A 23,854-nucleotide genomic window follows, 5' to 3' on the forward strand; every position below is an offset into this window, starting at 1 on the left:
ACGTGTACACATGCATGCAGGGAACAGGATTATTTTTTTTCAGGGTTGTACAAGTTGGAGTAATTCTTTTCTTTTTTTCTCTGCTCCAGCAGACATTGGGTGAGCTAATGCCGTGTGAGTAAACAGGTCTCTGTTGTGAGGGCGTAAACAAGAATAACTGTGTCTGTCTCCCCGCGCTGTCCCCAGGGGAGGTGGACTGTAAGGAGATTGGAGACTGTGTCCCGGGACCAGGAGCCACGGCCCCAGATCTGTGCCTGCCTGCCCTGGATTACCTCAGGCGCTGCTCTCAGGTACCAAGCCCCAGGCCCTGAAACCTGATTCCGGAGATGCTTGCAAGTCACATGTGGGTGTCTTTTGCTGAGGCCCGAGAGAGAAACTGTCTGCTGTCTCTGAGGCAATTGGGACTCAGATTTGGAGTATTAATTGTTGTCCCCAACCTGTCCACGAAGGAGAGGAAGGAAGTAATAAGTGTGCTAGAACACACAGGATCCTGAGGTCTCTGGAACTTATTATTTTTTCTCAGATGAGCTACAGAATCTGTATTTGTGTCAGGCTGTCGAGAGTGGAGTCATGAGGTTGTGGGAGATCTTCCTGATAAACCAAAATGCGGACTGGGGGCGGGTGCAACCAGTGAAGAGAGACATAGGAAAAGTAAGAGGGATGTATTCGATCAAGAGCTAGTAGAGAAATCCAATAAAACATCGCCTGTCAGTGTGGACAGTGACCTTAATTATGCTCACTTCAATAATGCTCTGTCCTTCCCCATGTCACATGCCTGTGGAACAAGATGATACTCCGTCCTTGAAGCCCTGTCTCCTCTAGGCATCAGTGACACCCTCTCCCAGATAGGGTTTCTCCTTCCTTCTCAGGTTGTGTCCATAAGGCCCCACGTGACATGACACCAACTCCACTTATTACACCCAGGGCCATCACTGTTCTCTCTGCTTGGAATTTTCCTCCTCAGATCTCTGTCTGAGACCCTCATCTTCCAAATCTCACCTGAAACATCACCTGTCAGAGAGACCAGGGCTTTGGTATCCACCTGCTCCCTGCCAACGTTCCCCATGCACCTCGGTCACTCTCTGTAGTACCATGGGTCTAATTTTCTCTGTAACATTTACGTCAGAAATGTTATTTATTAGGTGTGAAAGGATTCTTGTCTGTGAGACCCACAGGACAAGAATCTTGTCCATCTCGTGCACAGCTGTTTCCCTGGTATCTAGAACAGTCTGGGCACATAAGGGTGAAGATATAAGGGTCTGTGGGAGTTTGTTTTAGTAACAGGGATCCCTGGGGGACTGGGCTCAGTGGAGAGAGGGTAATAAAGAGCCCAGGGCAGTCTGTCAGCTCTGATTCTCATACTCCCCTCGATGACCTTACTCACAGATTCCTCATTGCCCCATTGCCCCCTGTGTCTTTGATGTGGGGTCATGTGAGGGGAAATCGAGGCTGGTATCCAATTGGCCTACAAGACTCTCTTCTCAATGATCCCCAGAGAACACCTTTTCCCATAGGCAAAAATCCTTGTCATGTGTCACAGTTCCCTTAGTAGGTTTATAAAAATCTATAAAACTCATAGTCAGTTGAGATGCTGAAAACGTATTCATTGTGTTTTTCCCCCTCTACTTATTGGTTGCCACTGGATGCTGTTTCATCTGCTTCCTGAGGTAAATGCCTCTTGCGAGCCAGCTTAGGAAGTCAAATCACAACCAACCAGCTTTAAACCTTCCATACAGTGGCAGCCTTTCTGGCTTTCTCTCCCCTTTCTATTACTCGTATATAATTTTGTTGTTTTAGAACACCCAGAGTGTAGCTTTTTTCAATATATAACTGAAATTTGGTATTTTTTACTTAGTTATTGGCCAAAATCTACAAAATGCCCATGAAGCCAATATTCCTTAGTGGGCGACTTGCTAGCTTGCCTCGAAGACTTCAGGAGCAGTCAGCGAGCAGTGAGGATGGAATTGAGTCGGTCCTGTCTGATTTTGATGATGACACTGGTAAGTTAATCAATTAGACTAAACCAGGTTATTGGCCGTGTACATAGTCTCAAAAGCTTAAGCCATGAATTAAGTAGCTTATAGATCATGAATGATCATCTTTTTATGTTGTTATTGTTTATGATTCTAACAGAACAGGTCTACCCAATGTTTCCATGGGTGCTCCTAAAACATTTTACAATCGACGCCTCCATCTAAAACCAGTGCTGATTTGCAGATTCTGCTAAATATAATTTCTAGCTCTGATTCTCTTGAATTTAGCAAATTGGAATGTGGCTGCATTGGTGCATTGGTACTTAAATTGGCTGATAATTGCCTTTAATTCCTTCTAGGAAACACGATCATTATATAATTACTTCCTGCAGGACTATTTGGTTAGAGACTGGAGAAATTAAGCCATTACTGAAGAGAGAATCTATTTGTGACTGGAGAAGCAAAAGACTCATTAAGAGAATAATTTTAAAGAATGTGTTTCAAATTAGTTCCATGTAATTTCCTGTGCATTGGAGTTCAGTCTGGTAACTTTGGCGAGTTTTCAGACTGGTTAACTTGTGCTCCTACTTGATGACCCTGTCCTGTTTCTGGATGTAGAAATGGAAATTATGTCCTTATAGGGGTCTGATATCTGGGAATGGGTTATTTCAAACTCTCGCAAAAGGCTTTTTAGGGGAAGCTTCTTAAATTTGCTTTTGTGTTGGTTTTACATTTTTCTCCCATTTTATTTTTTTATTACAAAATCATTTATGGGGGTGGTGAGAAGATTTACAGTTTTCTATAGAGATTATAAACAGTAAAACCTCACTAGTTTAAGACTAGTTATGAGAAAGAGCTATAGGAATACCTAATGTAGAAGACAATTAAAATACTGGAAATTGGCTAGATGGTTGCCTAATAGAGGTTTCATTTGAATGGTTAGATAAGCATAATTTTTGCTTAGCAATGTAAACCTCCAACCCAGACAATTATAAGCAAGAAATTTGAGTGTTTTTTTCCCTTTGACTTTGTCAAAAGATGTAAATCATAATCTGTCCATTTATAGGCCTTGAGGCTGCCTTAATAGGGGACACCCATAGAGGACATGGCAGTTTACAGACCTCTTTTACACATTTTATCTTGCAATGATTCTGTATTATGTTTAACCAAATCCCACAGAGGTCTTATTTTTGCTTTCCAGGTCTGATAGAAGTCTGGATCATCCTGCTGGAGCAGCTAACAGCAGCTGTGTCCAACTGTCCACGGCAGCACCAACCACCAACCTTGGATTTACTCTTCGAGCTGTTGAGAGATGTTACCAAAACACCTGGTAAATATTTCTATCTCTATCATTTGGGGGCAGGTGTTATACATATAAGTTTTATCAGGAAGGTTTTTCTGTAAGTGCCTACCTGTTTTACTGCTGTAACCCTAGACAGCATAATAGGTGCTCAATAAATATTTGTCTTATGGCAATGATGTTTAAGATATGTTCTATGATTGTTTACCACCGATCCATTTAGAAGTAATGGGTGATGGTCGGTTGTCTGAATGTGTTGGAGCCCCACAATAATCAGGCTGTGGTATCAACGTCCCCGTGAGCCGGTTGGCTTTACTCTGTTCCATAAATCCGGCCTTCCTCTTTGGCCGGGTCTCCCATGCTCTTAGCCCCAGAGCTGTCAATAGGGTTCACAGTGTCTACCACTGACATCAACAAACCGCTCAGACATACATGCAGGATTAAGACAGCAGCAACTTGATTACATAAAGGTCACAGGTGATTAGATTTGTAAAATGACATCTAGTGATCACCTAGCACCCTGATAGTACAGGAAAAGAATGTCCCTTAGAAATTCCTTTCTCGTTCTCAATTCAGGTTCATGCGCACACTTACCCAAAGCTTCTCAATATTAAAGAAATTTATATAGAAATGTTAGTTTCCACTAACCATCAGAACCACAAATGAAACCACTAGTTTATAGTAATAAGAGGGTTTTTGTATTCAATATAAACTGATGAAGACCTGACAATTGATACTGTTTTAAAATCTATTGCAAAGTTTATATCAGAATTTTTTTCAGGAAAATCATCGTAGCTACTCTCGCATGTTAAAAAGTTAAATGCAAAGAATAAGCAGGTATTTTATAGAATGAATTATATGCCACTTTTTCTAAATCTGTTTTATTGGTCAATACCATTTTCTGCTTTCACATTGAGTGCTACTAAGTGTGTGAAGAGAATTTAACCCACTAATTCTACTCCTAGAAATCTGTCATCAAAGGAAATTAATGGTAATGAAGACAAAAATGTATGTATAATGATGTATGCTAAAACATCTTAATACCAAAAAAATTATGAACACCGAAGTGGGTTAATTGTGATAAAAGCATATAAATATTCTACAGACATTAAAATGAATATTTGTGAATGATATGAATAATTGTTTATAAGGCATTATATTAAAATGTATGTACATATATATGAGTATAATCTCAATTTTATGAAATTTTGTACATTTATAAATACACAACCCCCCCAAACACACATACATTCAAAAAGCACTAGAAGGAAATACATCAAAATATACTTTTTTCTTCTTTGTATTCCCATGTGTTTTCTGTGTTGATTATAAAAAGGATGTCTCACTTTTGTTTACATCTGAGGATTAAGTGGCCAATCAAGTGATACTTAAGCTTTATTACTATTATTTGAATTTTTATAGATGCATTCATGTATTACTTGCATAACTAAAATAATGCAGAAACAAAAAAGAAAAATGCCATCGGAGACCTGTATTCCCCAGCAGTGGTAAATTCTCCTTCCTTGCGCCTTCTCAGAGAACGGGAAGCTCCTTGAAAAGAGGTTGTCAGTGCCAAGAGATGGCGAAGAGCTTCCCTGTTTCACAGGAGAGTTGCTGAGATCACGATTCTGATGCTGACTTTTCTTTTTCAGGACCAGGGTTTGGTATCTATGCAGTTGTTCATCTCCTCCTTCCTGTGATGTCCCTTTGGCTCCGTCGCAGCCATAAAGACCATTCTTACTGGGATGTGGCCTCTGCGAACTTCAAGCATGCCATTGGCCTGTCCTGTGAGCTGGTGGTGGAGCACATCCAGAGCTTTATACACTCAGGTATCTGTAGCACCCGGGGAAGCTCGCATGGAGTATTTCCTTAGTAGGCAGCACTGTTGTCTAAAAGTGCTTAGTAAACCCTAATGCAAATACCAGTGCGTGGTTTTTGTCCTGAGAATTATTAAAACGTAGAGTGTCCCCCAAAAATGTATACACACACTTTGAATAATTATAAAGGCAGTGTTTGTTAAAATACATTTCATTTTCATAACACCTATCAGCTGTTAAAGTATGTATACATTTTTGGGGGACACCCTATAGAATTACATGGTCAATGCCAACCTTCTAATAGTAGATTGTCAAAAAGAAAATTAGTACTTCTGTGTCTTGTACAAAATTATCAAACAGAATATTTGAAATATATGTACAACCAAAAATAAAATACCTAATAAGGTCTAGGATATCTGTGTATTAGGAGAGGGGAGACAAGTTCAAGTATGTAGTAAGTGTAGCCTAGGGGTGAGGGAGGGATGTATTCTATTGTCCTGCTCCGTCTGGGGTGGCGAAATGGAGGAGGCAGGGTTTTAGAACAGGCTGAAATTATGGGCAAGATGTTGCTTAATAGGTTAGGGGTGAAGTGAAGGTACCTAATATCTGTGGCACTTTGAAAAAAGACTTGAAAGTGTGGGGTGTGTTGAAGTCAGCAGACAGAGAGGGAGCCAGATGCAGGGGAAATATGACCACTGTGGTCCCAGTGAAGCAACATTTGTAAAATATAGATTCTTGCTTATGACTCTTGCTGCGCAAAGATCTGGAAATTTGAGAGAAGAAATATTGCTGCTAGCTCTAGAGGTTACAAAGAAGAGGGAAAGGCATGCAGAGGTATAAAGGCAGAGGTGAGGTGAGAGGCTCCCTCTGAGGAGGGGTTAGAGAAATTAATGAGAACTTAACCCCAAGGGAGAGTGGAAAAGCAAAGATAAGAAATGCTGTCTCTACTAAGCTTAGTAGAAAGATTTGGGGGGGGGGGGGCTAATTGAGAAAGAAAAAGAGTGGGTGTTTGCACATGTAGGCGACAAGTTTATCCTTAGGGGTAGGTGTTCCTGACCAGGTCATTGCTTTGCACAGCAGGGGCCTTTGCCGATTATACTGAAAACTGCTTCTGTGGCATCACAAGGACTTTGAGGAAAAGAATACTGACTGTTCCTTGAATTGGGCAAACAGAATGTGATTTTCGGAAGTCTTATTTTCTTTAGCCTGGGGACAGTGTGGAGGCTGAAGCCAGACTGGGTTCAGGAAGTGGGAGGGCGAGAGATTTTTTTTGTTTTCCAACTGCACTTAATCCAATTTAATTTGACTCCCAGCAGTAAGAAAGTATGTCTTATTTTCCCCCCTTTTAAAAAGAATTTAGATTTTTTACTAGCTAGTATTCAGGCTATATGATATGTTCTACTTAGGTAAATAAATTATATACTTAACTTTGAAAAATGTACATAACACATAAAAGTGAACCACACATTTCATTTTGCTAAATAAAAATGAATATTATATACTTTCATCACAGATGTTTATTTTCCTATCACTCCCACGTCCCTCTTTGCTACAGTTGCCATTTCAACCCATTCATTTATCATAGCGCTGAGTGAAGCCTCGATTTGCCTCTTCCCGCAGACATCAGGTATGAGAGCATGATCAACACCATGCTGAAGGACCTCTTTGAGTTGCTGGTAGCCTGCGTGGCCAAGCCCACGGAAACCATCTCCAGGGTGGGCTGCTCCTGCATTAGGTGAGAAGAAGGCTTCTTGGCTCTCTACGAAACTGGAGTTTTTATTATGAAATCCAAGGGCACTAAATTATCTTTTGTGGTAACGAGCTACTTTTTAGATTGGTTTTTAGAAAAATGACTGTGCTAATATTTCTTCATTTCGGTGTTCAGTCGGCAAATATTTATTGTGTAGGCGTTACACAGGTACTCTGCGGCACAGAGAGGTGTAGGCCAAGGTCCCCACCCTCAAGGAGCAGATATCCCATTCCAAAGGGCATAACAGATTCATGCAGAGAATCATCACACTAAGGAGTTACCATAAGTGCCAAGAATGGAAAGGAGGGGAACAGGGGGTCAACAGGGCTTTTTGTAATGACACTGATCAGATCTCCCAAGGTGAGCTTTGTGACAGGGGGGGACTTGGCAAGCAGGAGACCATCATGAGCAAAATACATGGAGATAAGAATTACAAGTGACAAAGAGGTTTTTTATTGTTTTGTTTATTTGTGGAGGAGCAGTGGACAACGGGGCTGGAATGGAAAAATTAGTACAGAATATACAGTCTTGCATGCAAGCCTGAGTTTAAACATTGGCCTGTTTGTAATGGGGATCACTGATATTTTTACACTAACATGGTTCAGGAAGTAGTAGTATTGACAACGAACCACCAGATGGATTGAAGGCAAGAGTGATGAAAGACAGCAAGACTTGTAAGGAAACCATGGAGTAAATTGTGTATGTGTCCGTTAGGGTCTAAGTGGTGTGGCAGTAAAGGTATGGATTTAAGACTTCGAGTTTCTTCTGGAAGGTACGTCCTCGTGACGGCGGGCCCTGTGTTCACGGAAGAAATGTGGAGGCTGGCCTGCTGTGCCCTGCAGGACGCATTCTCTGCCACCCTCAAGCCCGTGAAGGTAAAGTGCTTGGAGAGAGCCAGAGCAGGGTCCAGTCCTCCCTAGCTCCCTGGTGCCCCGTCGAGTTGGCCACGTGGATTCCACCTTCCTCCTCATAGCAGGCGGTCTCAGTTAAAACCGTGCAGAGGGTGAGAAAGGAGTAGTGGCATCATTACTTTTGTCCCAGGCACAGTGACAGTGTCAGACCTGAGACAGAGTCTGGAGCCATGAACCCAGATGCAGCCGGTGAACGACGACTGTGTCTCCCCCTAGGACCTGCTGGGCTGCTTCCACAGCGGCACCGAGAGCTTCAGTGGGGAAGGCTGCCAGGTGAGGGTGGCAGCCCCCTCCTCCTCGCCCAGTGCCGAGGCCGAGTACTGGCGTATCCGAGCCATGGCTCAGCAGGTAAGGGCTGGGCCTTCCGATCCCAGGGGCTCTGGAGCTTGGCATGCTGCTGGGGGTCCCCCCTGAAGGTCCTCATCACCAAGCTGCCTTTCATTCCCTTAGGGACCTATGCCTGCTGTCTCTGACCTCTTGCCAGGACTGTCCTTTACCGGAAACTTCTGGTCCTCCCAGCATTATGGTTCTCCCCGCCATCTCTTGTTTGTTGCATCCTGCAGGGCCCAGATCAAACAGAGTCCTTTCCCACCTGGCCATGCCCTTCATATGCAGCTTGATTTGCTTGGACCACTTCTAAGTATTTGCTTAAATATTGTTCTTCCTGCTGGACTGTGAGTGCCTAAGGATGGCAAACTTATTCCATATTTTTCTCTTCTCCCATACAGAGGACAGAGCTTAACATTGACAGGTTTCTTAATAAATTTGAGTTGAATTTGACTGATCAGTAAAATTAAAATGTACTTAACCATGCAGGTTTGACTGTGCACTTTTTCTTCTGGCGCATGTCAAAAGTAAGTCTGGCTAGGAATGATAACAGAGAAGCCAAAAGGGTGGTCCCCCAAAGGGGTGGCTCCTCCACATAGGAAGCCATCACACCTGGCTAAGTAAAGAATTTTCCTATGTGCATCCCGTGGTCTCTTCAGCCACATCCCACCACACAGTGAGACTGTGAAGGTGCCGGTGGAATCCTCTGAAGTAGATCGTGCATGGCAAAGAACAGCAGAGAATCTTTCACTCCCCAATACTTAGTGAATCTTTCGCTCCCTATTATTTCTTTCTTCCTCAGTCCCAAACCTTCCTCCTGTGTTCACTCTGCACATAACCCAGTATTCAGTAATCTCATCATTCTTACAAACGTGGAAAGAAAAAGTTCCTTAGACGTACTCGTACTTTCAGAGGGAAGCAGCGAAGGTAGTTAAATCATGTAAAGTGAAATTCCGTGGCTCAGAATCCAAGCAGTGGTTAGTCTTCTCTTAGTCACTTCTCCTGTCAGGACCAGAGACGTGGCCATGCTACTCTACTAGACAGCCCGAGGAGTCCTGATTAACTTCTTTTATTTTTCTGTGTTGGGCAGAATATGATACCAGAGGTCACAGAGATCTTTTACAAGCACAGCCTCTCTTTATTTACTTTAAATTAATATTAAACATCAGCGCCTGCCCTTAGGAGTGTGATGAATTATCACGTGCTAGAAGTAGTAGCATTATTAGTGTCAGCAGCTAGCACTTATTGAATATTTATTTGCTCTTCTCATGCTTTGCCTACGTACTACACACGTGTTAATTAATTTAATTCTCTCGACAAATATACCAGGCAGGAAACCATTATCAACCTCACTTCATAGGTGAGAAAATGAGTAGAAATAAGCACCTGGCCATGGGCAGCCAGCTAACCTCTGGAGTCAGGTGGACCATCCTGGAGCTCTGAACTGTGCCTTTGTGTACTCGTACAGGTGTTTATGTTGGACACCCAGTGCTCACCAAAGACTCCAAACAACTTCGACCATGCGCAGTCCTGTCAGCTCATTATTGAGCTGCCTCCTGATGAAAAGCCAAATGGACACACCAAGAAAAGGTAAGCAGTGAAGTTTAAACACATGCGAGGCTCACGAATAGGAAAGTTCATTCAGACCCGTCCTTGCTCATTGTGATCCCAGCTTTCTCTAAGAATACTGAAGTACAGGGTGTCCCAAAAAATGTATACACACTTTGAATAATTGTTAATTCCAACGGGTTAAATCTGAAAAGAAACATCAATTTAGCTATCAAAAAATAAATGTGTATATATATACACACACATACACACACACACTTTTGGGGGGGGAATCCTATATTTGCAGTCATTTAGCAAAGGTTGTCATACAAAATTATTAGCCTTTTAACCATATTTCCCACATTTCAGATGTATTAGTTTGCTAGGGCTGCCACAACGAAGTACCATAGAGTGGTTGGCTTAAACAACAGAATTTATTTCTCACAGTCCTGGAGGCTGGAAGTCGGAGATTGAAGTGGCACCAGGGTTGGTTTCTTTTGTGTTTCTAGATGGATGTTTTCTCCCTGTGTCTTCACGTGCTCTTTCCTCTGTACCTGTGTCCTGATCTCCTCAGTCATATTGGATTAGGAGGTCACCCTCATGACCTCCTGTCTTAACCTAATTATTTCTTTAAAGACCTTTCTCCAAAGGTAGTCACATTCTGAGGTACTGTGGGTTAGGACTCAACATGTGAATGTGGGGGTGGGGGTCACAACTCAGTGTGTCTATAGCATCATACAATTATTTTTAAAAAAGTTATAATATGTAATTTGATGTGTGATTCATATTGTATCACTGAGAGAGACACAAAAAGACCTGTGCCCTGCCACAAGAAACTTGCTCTTTTTAAGTACAAGCATAGCTCACAGATATTGCAGGGTAAGTTCCACACCATCGCAATAAAGTGAGTAGCACAAAAAAGCAAGGCGTAATCTTTTTTGCTGGTAGAGAATCTTGCCTTCAATTTGTTAAAAATCACAACACTTGTGAAGTGCAATAAAATGAGGTGTGCCTGTCCTACCATCCTGCCTAGAAACTCTTCTTGAAGATGAAGGCAGTGACTCAAGTTTTCCATTTTTAAACTTGCAACAAACTACAAGTAATGATGATAACTATTTGAGCACAATATGTGAAGTATAGTGGCTAGATATTTCCACTCCCATTGATCTCTGAGGAGATATTCAGAGAGACTGGGTCACTTCTCCAGAGTCACATAGCTGTGAAGTGGGGGAGCCAGAATCGAAACCATTTCCATTTCTGGGAGAGTGTGTGATTGTCCAAAAGTGAGCTGCTTAGTACGGCCATTTGATTAATGCAACCATTTCAGTGAAATTCCCAGGCACAATTTTTTTAGTCAAGTGTGTAGTACATACAAAAGAAGATGAGGAAGGCTCAAAAGTTATAAAGAATAAATAAAAACTAAAATAACTATGAGCTGTAAGCCACCTTCAGGAATAGAGTTTTACCAATACCCCGCTTGCTCCTCCCCAGTTCTATGCCTGGTTTCCCTTTACTGCCAGTCACTCATTTTTATCTGTGTGCACCAAATGTTGTATACTCCTTTTCGTATCTTTGCAGCATTGATCTATTTCAGAATTCCAATTCTTTTCCTACCTGTTTTCCTTTTATTATTATTTCTAGTTTCCTTCCAACCAATTATTCTTGCAAAAAGTAGGAAAAATGGGGAAGGAATAGGCTAAATTCATATTATAAATGAAACAGGAAAAAAAACAATAGCCCAATATTTCTATGCAATTGGTTTAAAGGTTTTAAAAGGTTAAGATTTTAAAATATATCAGCATGATTCATCAGTTTACTTAGTACTTTTAATGGACAGTTAGCCTCTCAGTGAAATTAAGTAAAACACAAAAAGCATACTAAATTTTTTAGCAGTGGCCATTGTGCCCAAAAGCATTCCCTAACCTTCTTTAAATATTTTACATTCTTGGATTTGATGCAGGGACAGTTCTTGCTGGTCAGTTACATTCTCAAAGGTCCATGTTGAAATCGCCCATGGGGAAAAAATAAATTAATTAAATCCAAATTACAACACTTAAGAGAAATCTGGGTTTTGTTTTTAAGTCAGTTTGACAGAATTCACATAATTGTAATGGAGCTTTACGTTGTATAGTTGATCCTTGAACAATACGGGTTAGGGATGACAACCCCCACATAGTCAAAAATCTGCACTTAACTCCCCCCAAATTTAACTACAAATGGCCTACTGTTGACCAGAAGCCTTACTGATAATATAAACAGTTGAGTAACACATATTTTGCATGCTATATGTATTATGTACTGTATTCTTACAATAAAGCCAGAGAAAAGGAAGTGTTATTGAGAAAATCATAAGGAAAATACATTTACAGTATTTATTGAAAAAAATCCATGGGTAAGTCTACCTGCAGACTCCAAACCGGTCATTCAAGGGTCAGCTGGACCTTAAACTGTGAATCTGTTTATCTCTGATACTGACTTAAATCAGCCACTTGTTTTGCAGCTAATTCTCAATTATCTAATCCCCCAACTTGCTCTCCTTTGCACTTTGCATCAGAAGCAGAAAAGGAAGATGTAGGTTTCAGTGCTTCATAGCCCCCTTCTTAAAGGGTGTGCCAAGAACCAGGTTGAAACACCTGGCTACCACAAATGGAAAGATTATCTGTAGACTTTTGTTTGCTTCAGATCTTTCCTGTCTCTGACCAGCGTGGATGACTAAGAGTTGTATATCTATATACAGTTACTTCACTTTTGGATATCTTTCTGAAATTTTGATCTCTCCACCATTGCTTCTTTGTCCACTGTTTTCTTATTTAGCCTGAACCTAAAGTAAGGGGATTTTCTGTCCCTCTCACATGCAGTTAGCAGTTTCACATCCTAAAGTGTCAAATGGAATATCTTCTACTATTTTTCTAAGGCTTGCAGATAACTGTTAATCAGTATCATAACTTAATTGTATAGATCCTAGATTTTGAAAAGTGTCAGGAATGCCATTTATGATGAAAATGGTTTTTGTGTAATGCCCTTTTCAAAGGGAGGCATTAAAATACACGTAATTTAGTTTATAATTTTGCGTATGTCGTTTTGAAATGTGTTAACACTTAAAAAATATCTCACATAAGGCAGAAGGCTACTAATCGATCCCTTTCCCTTCCTTCAAAGTGTTTCTTTCAGGGAAATTGTGGTGAGCCTACTGTCTCATCAGGTGTTACTCCAGAACTTATATGACATCTTGTTAGAAGAGTTTGTCAAAGGCCCCTCTCCGGGGGAGGAGAAGACCCTCCAAGTGCCGGAAGCCAAGCTGGCCGGCTTCCTCAGATACATCTCCATGCAGAACCTGGCCGTCATCTTCGACCTGCTGCTGGACTCCTACCGGACGGCCAGGGAGTTCGACACCAGCCCGGGGCTGAAGTGCCTGCTGAAGAAAGTGTCCGGCATCGGCGGCGCCGCCAACCTCTACCGCCAGTCCGCCATGAGCTTCAACATCTACTTCCACGCGCTGGTCTGTGCGGTGCTCACCAATCAAGAAACCATCACTGCCGAGCAGGTGAAGAAGGTCCTTTTCGAGGACGAGGAGAGGAGCACCGATTCGTCCCAGCAGTGTTCGTCGGAAGATGAAGACATCTTCGAGGAGACGGCCCAGGTGAGCCCCCCGCGGGGCAAGGAGAAGAGGCAGTGGCGGGCGCGGATGCCGTCCCTCAGCGTCCAGCCCGTCAGCAACGCCGACTGGGTGTGGCTGGTCAAGAGGCTTCACAAGCTGTGCATGGAGCTGTGCAACAACTACATCCAGATGCACCTGGACCTGGAGAGCGGCCTGGAGGAGGCGCCCGCCTTCCGGAGCGACCCCTTCTTTACCCTGCCCTCCTTCCCGTCCGAGTCCTCCACGCCGTCCACCGGGGGCTTCTCGGGGAAAGACACCCCTTCCGAGGACGACCGGAGTCAGAGTCGGGATCACGCCGGCGAGCCCCTGAGCCTGAGGGGGGCCGGCGGGGACGCGCCGATGCTGCCCCCGAGCCCCAAGGTGGACAAGAAGGACCCCGGCCGGAAGAAGGAGTGGTGGGAGAGCGCGGGCAACAAAATCTACAACATGGCGGCCGACAAGACCATCTCCAAGTTGATGACGGAATACAAAAAGAGGAAACAGCAGCACAACCTGCCCGCGTTCCCCAAAGAGGTCAAAGTGGAGAAGAAGGGGGAGCCCCTGGGCCCCCGGGGCCAAGACTCGCCGCTGCTTCAGCGGCCCCAGCACTTGATAGACCAGGGACAGATGCGGCACTCCTTCAGCGCGGGCCCCGAGCTGCTGCGCCAGGAGAAGCGGCCGCGCTCGGGCTCCACCGGCAGCTCCCGGAGCGTCTCCGCGCGCGACGCCGAGGCGCAGATCCAGGTGGGGTGCGCGCGCCGCCGGGCGGGGCGGGGCGCTTTCCCGGGCGCGGGGCAGGCTGGGTTTCCAGGGATGGACACGCCCCCTCCGGGAGTTTGACTGACAGCAGTAGGAGACCCGCCTCCCCCGCAGAGTCCCAGGGCTGCCTGAGACTAAGACGCAGGGTCCGCCTGCATCGGGGTGTCGCTGTGAAACCGACGTGTTACCATTAGATCATTTCAGGCATCGTTTTTGTGGGTTAAAACAAATATTACTGAGAAATAAGATGAAGCTAAAGCTTACGAAATGGGTGTGCTTTAGCTGGCACGGAGTCCCGAGTCTCAGGAAATTCTGTAGTGATGAAGCATTAAAGGAGAAAGGGAAAGCGCACAGTACTCGGTGGTTAAACCAATGAATTGTTTGCATCTCAGGTTTTTCTGACCCACCCGGAGCACATACAAATTGTCATTCTCCAGAGGGCTGTGAGTGTGCCTGGTCCTTCCTGTATTTAATATTCGTAATCCCGCCGTACATCAAAAAATGAGCTTGAAGGGAAAACACCGTTGGTGCTGTTTTGTTCAATTTAAGAATAGATGAGATGGGGGGGAGGGGAATAGTGGGATCTGGAGCCATAGAGAGCCCTTTAAAAATAATCTGATGTTTTCCTTAAATTTTGGATTCCTGCCACAGGCATAATAATAGTAAGACTGTCCTGGGCCCTAGGATCCCATGGACTATAATGTATTCTTTGAATGACTACATTTAAAATTAGTATGAATCCCTTGCAAGATGCGTTGTTTTCCTCTAAAGTATCTTGAACATAGAACTCAACTTCATAATTCAGAATCCACAAAAACCATAGACTAGATTTGCAAAAGTCCAATCAAACTGTGATGTATGATTATTCTTTAGCAGATACCTTCTCAACAAATAACATATCTTAATAATTGTTTTTCATATCTTGGCGATTTGCTTATGATTTTAAAAGTTATCCTAAATTAAAGTAGACCTATTCCCAGTTTTCTAGGCATTATTAGAGTGACTGCTGATTAAAAGCGTTATACATCCTATGGAAATCTCATTATGAAAAACAAAAGAGTTTTTAAAACTGAGGAGTAAATAAGATTTGTGTAGTTTATGAAAGCTGAAAATAAAGTACTTGTACTGTTAGGTAAGTCCCTGTGTATATGAAGTTAAAATGACAATTTATTAGTAAAGACTAATTTATTACAGCCTAAAAGCCTGAGAAAACTCATTTGCAAATTGTCAGGGTTAGCCACTCCTGAGAATTCAAACGGAACCACAGGAGAAAGCCGATAACTCTCGTAAATCCTTTCCCTTAGGCGTGGACCAACATGGTGCTAACAGTCCTCAATCAGATTCAGATCCTTCCAGACCCGACCTTCACGGCCCTCCAGCCAGCGGTGTTCCCGTGCATCAGCCAGCTGACCTGCCATGTGACGGACATCAGAGTTCGCCAGGCCGTGAGAGAGTGGCTCGGCAGAGTGGGCCGCGTCTACGACATCATAGTGTAGGGGACTCACGTCGGAGTTCAGCAGCGAGGGTTAGAGGGTGCCGCCTGCCAGTCAGCCCCGCTGAAACGAGAGGCTCAGAGAGCCAGAGCCGCTCCCTCGCTGGTCAGCTTTGGGGCCGTTCTGGATGCTAAGGCTGCCTCTAGATGACACAAGTGATACTCTGATTTTGCTCATCATTTCAAGAGATTCTTCATTCCTTGACACATTCCTAAATCTTGAAGTTTATTTCCCAGTGCTTTTACCTACAATGTTATTGCCAAATGGGTCCCTCTTCAAAGACCGTTCCTTTGAAAACTCTACACTGATCCATTTGATTTTTTTTTTTTTTTTTTAATGCAATCGCTAAGAAAATACCTACTGGTAAGTCAAGCTGATGTAGAAACACTCAGACATCCAATACCAAACATTATTCATTGGAGAAAGATTTATATCATGATCGCATTTGGTGGAGAACAGCTAGAAAAGTATCTTTTTTAAGGTGTCATAATCAAGAAAAAGATGACTTTCTCTGTAAAATATTCCCAAACATTTCAACATTGTCCTAAGTTGTCAAGATTTTCTGGTTGGTACTCACCAGCTTCTTTGTGTAAGGTACTGTCGTGCCTTTATTTCCCTGTTTCTAATGGAAGAAAACGCTTTCCTGGCAGAGGTTTCCGTCTGTGTCATGGCGGCCTTTGACACCCAGTGCCCAGTGATATTTGCTGATACAGGTATTGCTGAGATAGAAGGTGGACAGCCACCTGGGCGGTCCCATTAATCTTTGCTTTTGCTCCCAAGGCAGAAAAGAAAAGGGAAAGAAAAAAATGGTGCCTTAGTCCCTTGTTGCACAGACATTTCTATGCTCTACAGTTATCTGAACATAAATTATAACGTTTGGTTTTTAAGAAAAAAAAACACATTAAAATGCAACACCCTTGGAGGAAAGGAATGAGAGTCCTCCGTTCAGTGAGCAGACTTCTCAGGGAAGGGGCAGGAAGTGTGGGGTAGGGACACAGCTGGAAGGGGTGGGAAAGGACATGATGATGAAATCATTTTAATCTTCAGCTGTTACGCAGCAACCATATGAAATTACGGTGTCAGTTACATAAGCTCTAGTCTCCGAAGAAAACTAAAGGGGAAGGGATAACAATGAAATCCAAGAAATTAAGTTTTTCAATTTAAAATAGTTCTCCTTTCTAGCAAGTCAGTTTACCCCATGCCTGAGGTTCTTTTATTCAGACTAATATTTTAAGTGGATATTTCTTTTCTTAAATACTACTAGAAAATTAATCTGGAACCTCTATCTTACTATGTATAGTATATTTAATATTTCTTCAATTGTAATAATAATGATTGAAACTCAGTCAAGCGCATTCATATATATTCTAGAAAGTGGAGTTTAGTTGCTATGACATACATTATAATTTTTCTAGCCCCTAAAAATACATTCATAATGTCATCTTTTAAAAAGAGAACATCAATGTTTCGATATTGAAGTAAGGATTTGAAATGGACAACTCTACTCAGTGCTGGTATTTGTAAACTTTGTCTTCCTTGAGACTATGTAAGCTTATCTACAAGGTTAATAGGAAGACAGAGCAGATTTATTTAGGCAATCTAAAAGAAGGGATTGTATCTTTCGATACACCACCTAAGATCACCACAGAATCCAGAAGACATTTTTTCAGTGCTATAAAGCACTCTCTTTGCCTTCAGATTTTACTCATCGGATAATAACTTGAGTTTAGAAACAGATCAACCATGTGATCAGAACAAGCAGTGAATTGTTGGGATAGCAATGAGCTGTGTGTGTGCTTTTGAATTTTTATATTTTGTAAGTAGAATGGAAAGTTAGGTACTTTTTTTTTTTTTTTTTTTACAAAAGTAGTACACCATGGTTGTTCTGTTTCTTTTTATAGCTTGTCTTAAGTTCAGTTCTCCTGTGAGTACTACAGAATTTACTGGGGGGAAAAAACTTCTGTAGAGTAATTACAAAATGTTTATATGTTGCAACCTTCTATAAAGTATAAAAATTCAAAGGAAGCTAGTCTCAACTTATGAATGCCATGTTCCAGAGTATGTTCACTAATTATTTAAAAGTCACAATTCATTCTCCCACCAGATTCTCTATTCTGGGACCCAGAATATGAAATTAAGTTTGCCTCGTACTCTATCCAAACACTGCTCTGGGACTCACCTGATTGTGGGTACCAAGAGTGGAGAAATGAGAGAATACACAGAGCTCTGTGCCTATATTTTTTAAGAGGTTTTGGTCCCCTCCTGCCTGTCACTTTTTCTGTAGTCTGCCTGGACCCACATTGTCTTCAGCCCACCTTCATTCCCAGCGTACTCTGCTTGGCATCCACGTCAGAGTTCAACCAGAAAATTAACTGTCACAGCAACACTTCCCAGAGGTATTTGCATTTTTCAGAAATGACGTTGCTTCATGCCAGTAATCTCTAATGAGCAGGACTTCAAGTGACAATGAAATCAGCTGAATCCTCCCGGGGTGGAAAAGAAAAGATCATTAGGAAGCCTCGGTAAAGGCAGACACGGGTCCCTTCCCAGACTGGCCAGGGAGCCCCTCCCGCTCCTCCAGTGTCTCAGTTTCTGCCTTTCCCCAAGGTCTCCGAAAGACCAAGGTCAAGGTGGCCTTTGCAGTTCAAACAGTCACCACATATTTACAGATCTAGGCAGAATAAGGTTTTGCACGTAGCTTTTAGTTGCCGGTATTTACTGCCAAAGATTTGACGAGAAAGACTGGCTCTCTTTCTCTAATATTTTGGTAAAGTGCACATCATGAACACCTGGAAAACTCAGTGTGCAAGATTCCTGATGGAACAGCTCGGCCCAGGATATCACACTCTTCAGACTTCTCCGTGCCATGAGGGCACCGATTTGATGGAGGGCTATGGAGTGTTCATAGGACCTCTCCTAGTTCTTGCATCCCCTGACCAGCTTTTAAAGATGCTTGGGCTGCCTCTCTGTACCATCTCGTGCCCTCTCCCCATGAGATTATTCTCTCGCCTTCTCCATCAGTACGAAACTAGGCACCTTTTACCATTTTTAGACTATTGAATGACTAGCCGAGGCTGATGCTAACATGCATAACAGCTCAACATATTTTCAATCAGATATGAAAAATGGTAACAGAGTTCAAAAGTACCTTTCCATGGAAACTTCTTTATAACAATACCACTAGGCTTTTGGTTCTTGTTGCATCAAGGAGAAGGCTTATACAGAGTCATTCGAAAGAGTGATAGAGCCTTAACTGCAATTACATAGTAGATACCTTTGACTTCCCCCAAATACATCACAATACTGCTTATAGAGGAAGGTTTTTTCTCAGAAAGGAACATCATGTTGGGCCCTCCAAACTAACTGTTTGGAGCTGATGACAATAGCAGGAAGTTACAAACAGCAGGGAGGAGGTGACATTTGTCGAGTGCCACTGTGAATGTACATTTACCTACATTACCATATTTTATTTTCACAGTAACCTTGTGAAGCAGGTATTGGTCTCCTCATTTTTTAAGAGGAGGACAGAGACCCAGAGAGGTTAAGAAATTTGCCCAAGATAACCAGTAAATGGCAAAGTTGGAGGCAGGAAGTCTCCCTGATTTCAAAGGCCATGCTCTAGATACTACGCTGTGCTCCAGCTGCACCAAGGAAACGTTTCAGTGTCTCAAGGCATTAAACAGTTAAAGTGAGTTAAAAACACTTGATTGATCTCCCAGATCCATAATGTTATGGGGATTTTTCTAAAAGGGCTAAGAAAAGGATCGTGTTTATACACAGAAAGATCATATGTGACAGTATTTTGAGTGTTCAAAAATAAACAAAATCTGAACTTTAACCTGAAACCAGACCTTCAGTAGTAATTTAGAAAACCTGCCAATTAGGTGGAAATGATGGAATAATATTGTTCATGGCCAGCTGTTTAGCAGGAAAAACATGGCAGTCTGCTTCTGGAACGACATGCACAAATTGCGGACCTTTTTCGATTACCATTTAATCACTCGGAGTGCCCCGTAGCCAACAGTGCCTCTCTATCTGCTTCCCTGGGAAGTATACAGAACTAAATTTGTAGGTCGTCATCTAAGTTTGAGAATATGCAAAATAAATGCTAACCATTTTCAAACGCACACTGGAAAGAGGAAGCACTGGGTAGGCAAAATCATTTAAAGATTCAGGTACCGAGGGCATCAGATCAATACCCACAGTAACCGTGTGCATGACACCTAAATATCCCTCCTTACTCTGCAGACCGGGAAACGGGCAGAAAGCAAATTCAGAACTTACGTGTGCTTGGGCACCGCTTAGGTGATCCTAGTGAGATTTAGTGTGGCCTTAAAACACAAGAGACTATTTTAAAGCACTTTTTATTGGAAATATGAGCTTGTTGTTGGACAAGACTTATGAAATTGGTGAAGAAACCATTTATAATTATGCCTCATCCAAAACAAAAAAAAAACAAACTCTGTTCTCCTCATTCGTTAGTGGACCAATCTAGAAAAGTGTTTGTCTGCAAGATCGTCTTGTATTGTAATGTTTGTATTTGACGTGGAAGTAACTAATAAAGTGTTGGACTAGACACCATATAGGTTTCTGAAACACAATTATTACTTCAGGGAAGACAGACCAAAAAGAAAAAGAGAGAATCTCCTGGGATAGTTTAAGAGAAACTCAGTTGAGAACAGTGCTCGATGTCTTTATAAACAGTGGCACCACTTATTAACTGAGGAAAAGCCACCACCACTCCACTAGTGCCACACACAACGTTCTTCTTCGTGTACAAATGCAAGGCAGTTCCAAGGAGAGACTGGCTGACCATCTTAGTGACAAAACTGCAGTTGACTGCTGGTGAATCCCATCCAGTTAGGGTCCTTCCAGCCTGTTCAACCACCAGGAATTGTTTGTACTGTTAGTTCTCCCGAAGGTTTAAGTCATGGCTGTCTAGTACCTTCTGACTTTAGAGTAGTGGTTCTCAGACATCAGCACCCATCAGCATCACCTGGAGGGCTGGTTAAAACACAGATTGCCGAGCCCAGGCCCAGAGTTTTCTGATCCAGTAGGCCTGGAAGTCTGCATTTCTAACACGTTCCTAGGGGAGCCCAATGCTGCTGGTCTGGGGACCACACTTTGAGAATCACTATCTTGAAAAAATTTCCAACTCTTTTAAGATCAGCTTGACTTATCAAGCTCTAGAGAAAAACTGAACTCAACCTTGGGCAGACAGCTTGGGATTGGATTCTCTACAGCATTCCTGCTCAATCTTCCCAGTTTCCATGGTTTATTATACCAACAGTTGTTTTTTTACAAGCTAGAGGACAATGAATGTATAAGTTCTATGGAACAGTGAGATCAGTGTAAGCTTCTCGTCTCTGTATTTAGAAACATTGACTCTGTGGGTGATTATTTGTATCCTGTTGGCCCTTTGACTTGTACTGAGGTGATTTTAAGTTTAAGTATGTGGTGTTTGCATTTCTCCTGTCCATACAACTCTAATGAGGTGTTTCCATGTCGACTCCCTTATAACCTTGGCTCCTGGCTTCCAGATGTTGTTGAGTAGCTGCTTGCTTGCCAGTAGTTTTTATCTCCCTCATTAGTCACCATAATGTCAGCACTTCAAGATGACATTACACTACATGATGTACCTTCATCTTTCACTTGTCTGGTGTAAATTAATATTTTAATTTCCTGTAGATCTGCAAACAGTCTACCAAATGGCTTCATGGAAATTTCCAAACATAACCAACTCCCTTTTGAGCAGTGTATGTGCCTGTTTTAAAGACTTCTCAGTCAATATGTTGGGTTTGCACCCAGATCTGCACAAGAGAGGCCATATTCATTATTTCATCTTCCAGGTGATAGGAGGAATGTGAAAATGCATTAGTATGCGCTGGGAATACAGTGATACCATGTTAGCTCAAAGATGCTGGCGCCTTAGTTTAGCAATTAACTCTTTATTCAATTAATTAGCTTTGGAAATTCTTTTTACATGGGAAAAAAAAAGGAACATAGAGGGAATAATTCAGGAGGAAAAAAAATAAGTACCTTAAAGTCATCGCCTGTGTGTAAACTATATTAATTATACATAATTCTTACTGTTGTAATAAAGTTTCTCTAACTACATCTTAAATACCCTGATACCATTTAAATTACTTTATTCTTTTGTTTGAATAGAAAGTAATGAGTATGTTTACTAGCATTAATGAGATGAGAAAGCATTACAAAGAGTTAGTGGTATCAAGGATTCAAATGGAAACTTCAGTGTTCCCTTTGGATGGAAATAAAGTTCTTTTATTCATTTTACTTTTGTTTTCTGTAACCTTTTTTGGAAAATATATATGAATTTAATTCTTTTAAGAATAATTTATTTTCAAATTAAATTTTAAAATTAATCTCTAGGAATAATTTATTTTTAATTTATTTTACTGACTGGTGCCAAAAGGGGAGGGGGAGATCTCAAAGCCAGTCTCTGGAACCACCACATAAAATATGTTTTCCCTGAATGTTAGGGAAGCTCCAGCCCTGCCACTACCAGCTGCCCATGGTCATCCATGGCTACCTCGTGATATGCGCAGGCTATTTTGTATTCCTCCCTCTGCTGTTCATTCTTCTTGATTTTTGTTGGAAGTGGTTTTCTCTAATAAAAATAAGTGTCCTACTAAATAGGCAAAGCTGGACAAAGAGAAATGCTTTTGATGTTTTGGTTTCAACTCCACTGAAACCACGTGGTAGAATATACGGGTATGGCGTGATAGGGGCAGGAGGTGCCTAGAGGGAAAGGCTGATTTGTTTGTTTTTGCTTCTTGATTTGTGTTTTGGTGGACGGGTGGGGGGAGGGAGCTAAGAATAAAATATTTATTGCCCTAGTCATGCCAAACGACTATTACTCAAGATTATTTTTATGCTTTTCTAAGAGGATTAAACTTAAATTACATTATAAGCAGTTCCCCTACTACCATCTCCCCACTTTAAATAAAGCCAATGGGTGGTAAGGGTCTTTTTATCCTTTCTTGTATTATGCCAAAGAATTGACTGGTTTTCATTGAAAACTATAAATAAATGAAGCTTGGTATAGCCATAATGATTTGAGTCAGTATACCATTTCATCTCCAAAGTGCAAAATTCATCACTGCAACCCTACTCACCAGGAGCCTTGAAGCATTTCATTTATTTAAAAGGACTTGTCAAGGAAGTGCAGTTTTTTGTTTCGCCTTATTATTTTGTCAGTTTGGTCACACTTATTTAAAAAAGCGAACTGAAATCCACCCCCCTTTATATGTTGATATAACTGATTTGATATAATCTGTTGTTTAACAGGTCTCTGTAAGCAAGCTTGCAAGTGTATTTTGTGTACATTTTATCTGAGGTGAAAATGAAAATTCTAAAGAGAAAATATTTTAAAAGATCTTGTATTTATGTTGCTTGTGTTGTAGAATAAAGATTCAAGTGCATTTAAAAAACCTGATGTGTGGAACAATGTTTTACCTAATAAATATATCAAATTAATTTATGTAAATATACTACATTTGCAGAATTCTGCCTAAAGAACTAGGTTCCTTTCCATGCATTTCATAACTCGGAATGAAGAGCCCCCCTTCGAATTCTGTAACATAGAGCTAGTCACTGCTGAAAATTTGGTACAGGCCTAGAAAATACATTTGAAGAAATGTGTGTGTGTGTGTGTGTGTATACTATTGTTTCCTTTTTTTTAAAAAAAAGGGGGGGCTTATTTTACAATATTGTTTTGGTTTTTTCATAAGAATGAATATTAAATTCATATCAGCAGATACTAGTGTAATTTATTCATTTAAAAAACGGTTCTCTTTTGTTCACAAATAACAAATTCCCTCAATTAATAGGAATATGATTATTATAGGGGAACATTCCAAATATAATACAACCACTTGTAATCTTATGACCTTATTGGATTGCAGTTTTAAAATAACTGTCTCAAAAGCCTATTAATAGTATAAGCCTAAGGATCCTCACGCCTGAATCATGGAAAACTGCTGTTTGGCCAACAGAAGGACAAAAGATGAAACAAAACACCATAGAGATGGACTCTGTGAATATGACCTTATATCACGACTAGATGATTCTATCACACACACTGGTAATCTCACAGTTGTATTACTAAGACTTGGTCATTTCCATATTGCAGACAAAATGAAACTAAAATAGACACTAATATACTTTGCATAAGGACATCACAAACTTATTAAACGTAAGTGACTCATGGGTGGAGACAGCTGGGGCAGACTAGAGAAGGCCTCAGGCCTTCGCCAGGAAAGCAGAGTGTACATCCCAAGCTTTGCCCCTTCCTGGCAGTGGGGAAACCAGACAAC

General features: G+C 41.7%; 1 protein-coding gene across 2 annotated transcripts in view; it reads left to right on the plus strand.

Moving 5' to 3' along the window:
- ARFGEF3 (ARFGEF family member 3) overlaps positions 1 to 22,969 on the plus strand; it is a 116,170-nt gene extending 93,201 nt beyond the window's left edge. For both annotated transcript variants that reach the window (XM_087817641.1, XM_087817640.1), the window contains 10 exons: positions 187 to 290; positions 1,856 to 2,000; positions 3,175 to 3,303; positions 4,926 to 5,102; positions 6,711 to 6,825; positions 7,613 to 7,715; positions 7,968 to 8,099; positions 9,547 to 9,668; positions 12,786 to 14,007; positions 15,327 to 22,969. In XM_087817641.1, coding sequence (XP_087673767.1) covers positions 187 to 290; positions 1,856 to 2,000; positions 3,175 to 3,303; positions 4,926 to 5,102; positions 6,711 to 6,825; positions 7,613 to 7,715; positions 7,968 to 8,099; positions 9,547 to 9,668; positions 12,786 to 14,007; positions 15,327 to 15,518 — 2,441 coding nt within the window. In that variant the 3' untranslated portion in view covers positions 15,519 to 22,969. The remainder of the gene's footprint in view (positions 1 to 186; positions 291 to 1,855; positions 2,001 to 3,174; positions 3,304 to 4,925; positions 5,103 to 6,710; positions 6,826 to 7,612; positions 7,716 to 7,967; positions 8,100 to 9,546; positions 9,669 to 12,785; positions 14,008 to 15,326) is intronic.
- Positions 22,970 to 23,854: the final 885 nt, after the last annotated feature.

The sequence above is a fragment of the Miniopterus natalensis genome, chromosome 5 (genome assembly GCF_054644295.1).
Source record: "Miniopterus natalensis isolate mMinNat1 chromosome 5, mMinNat1.hap1, whole genome shotgun sequence".
In the NCBI taxonomy this organism is placed as follows: domain Eukaryota; kingdom Metazoa; phylum Chordata; class Mammalia; order Chiroptera; family Miniopteridae; genus Miniopterus; species Miniopterus natalensis.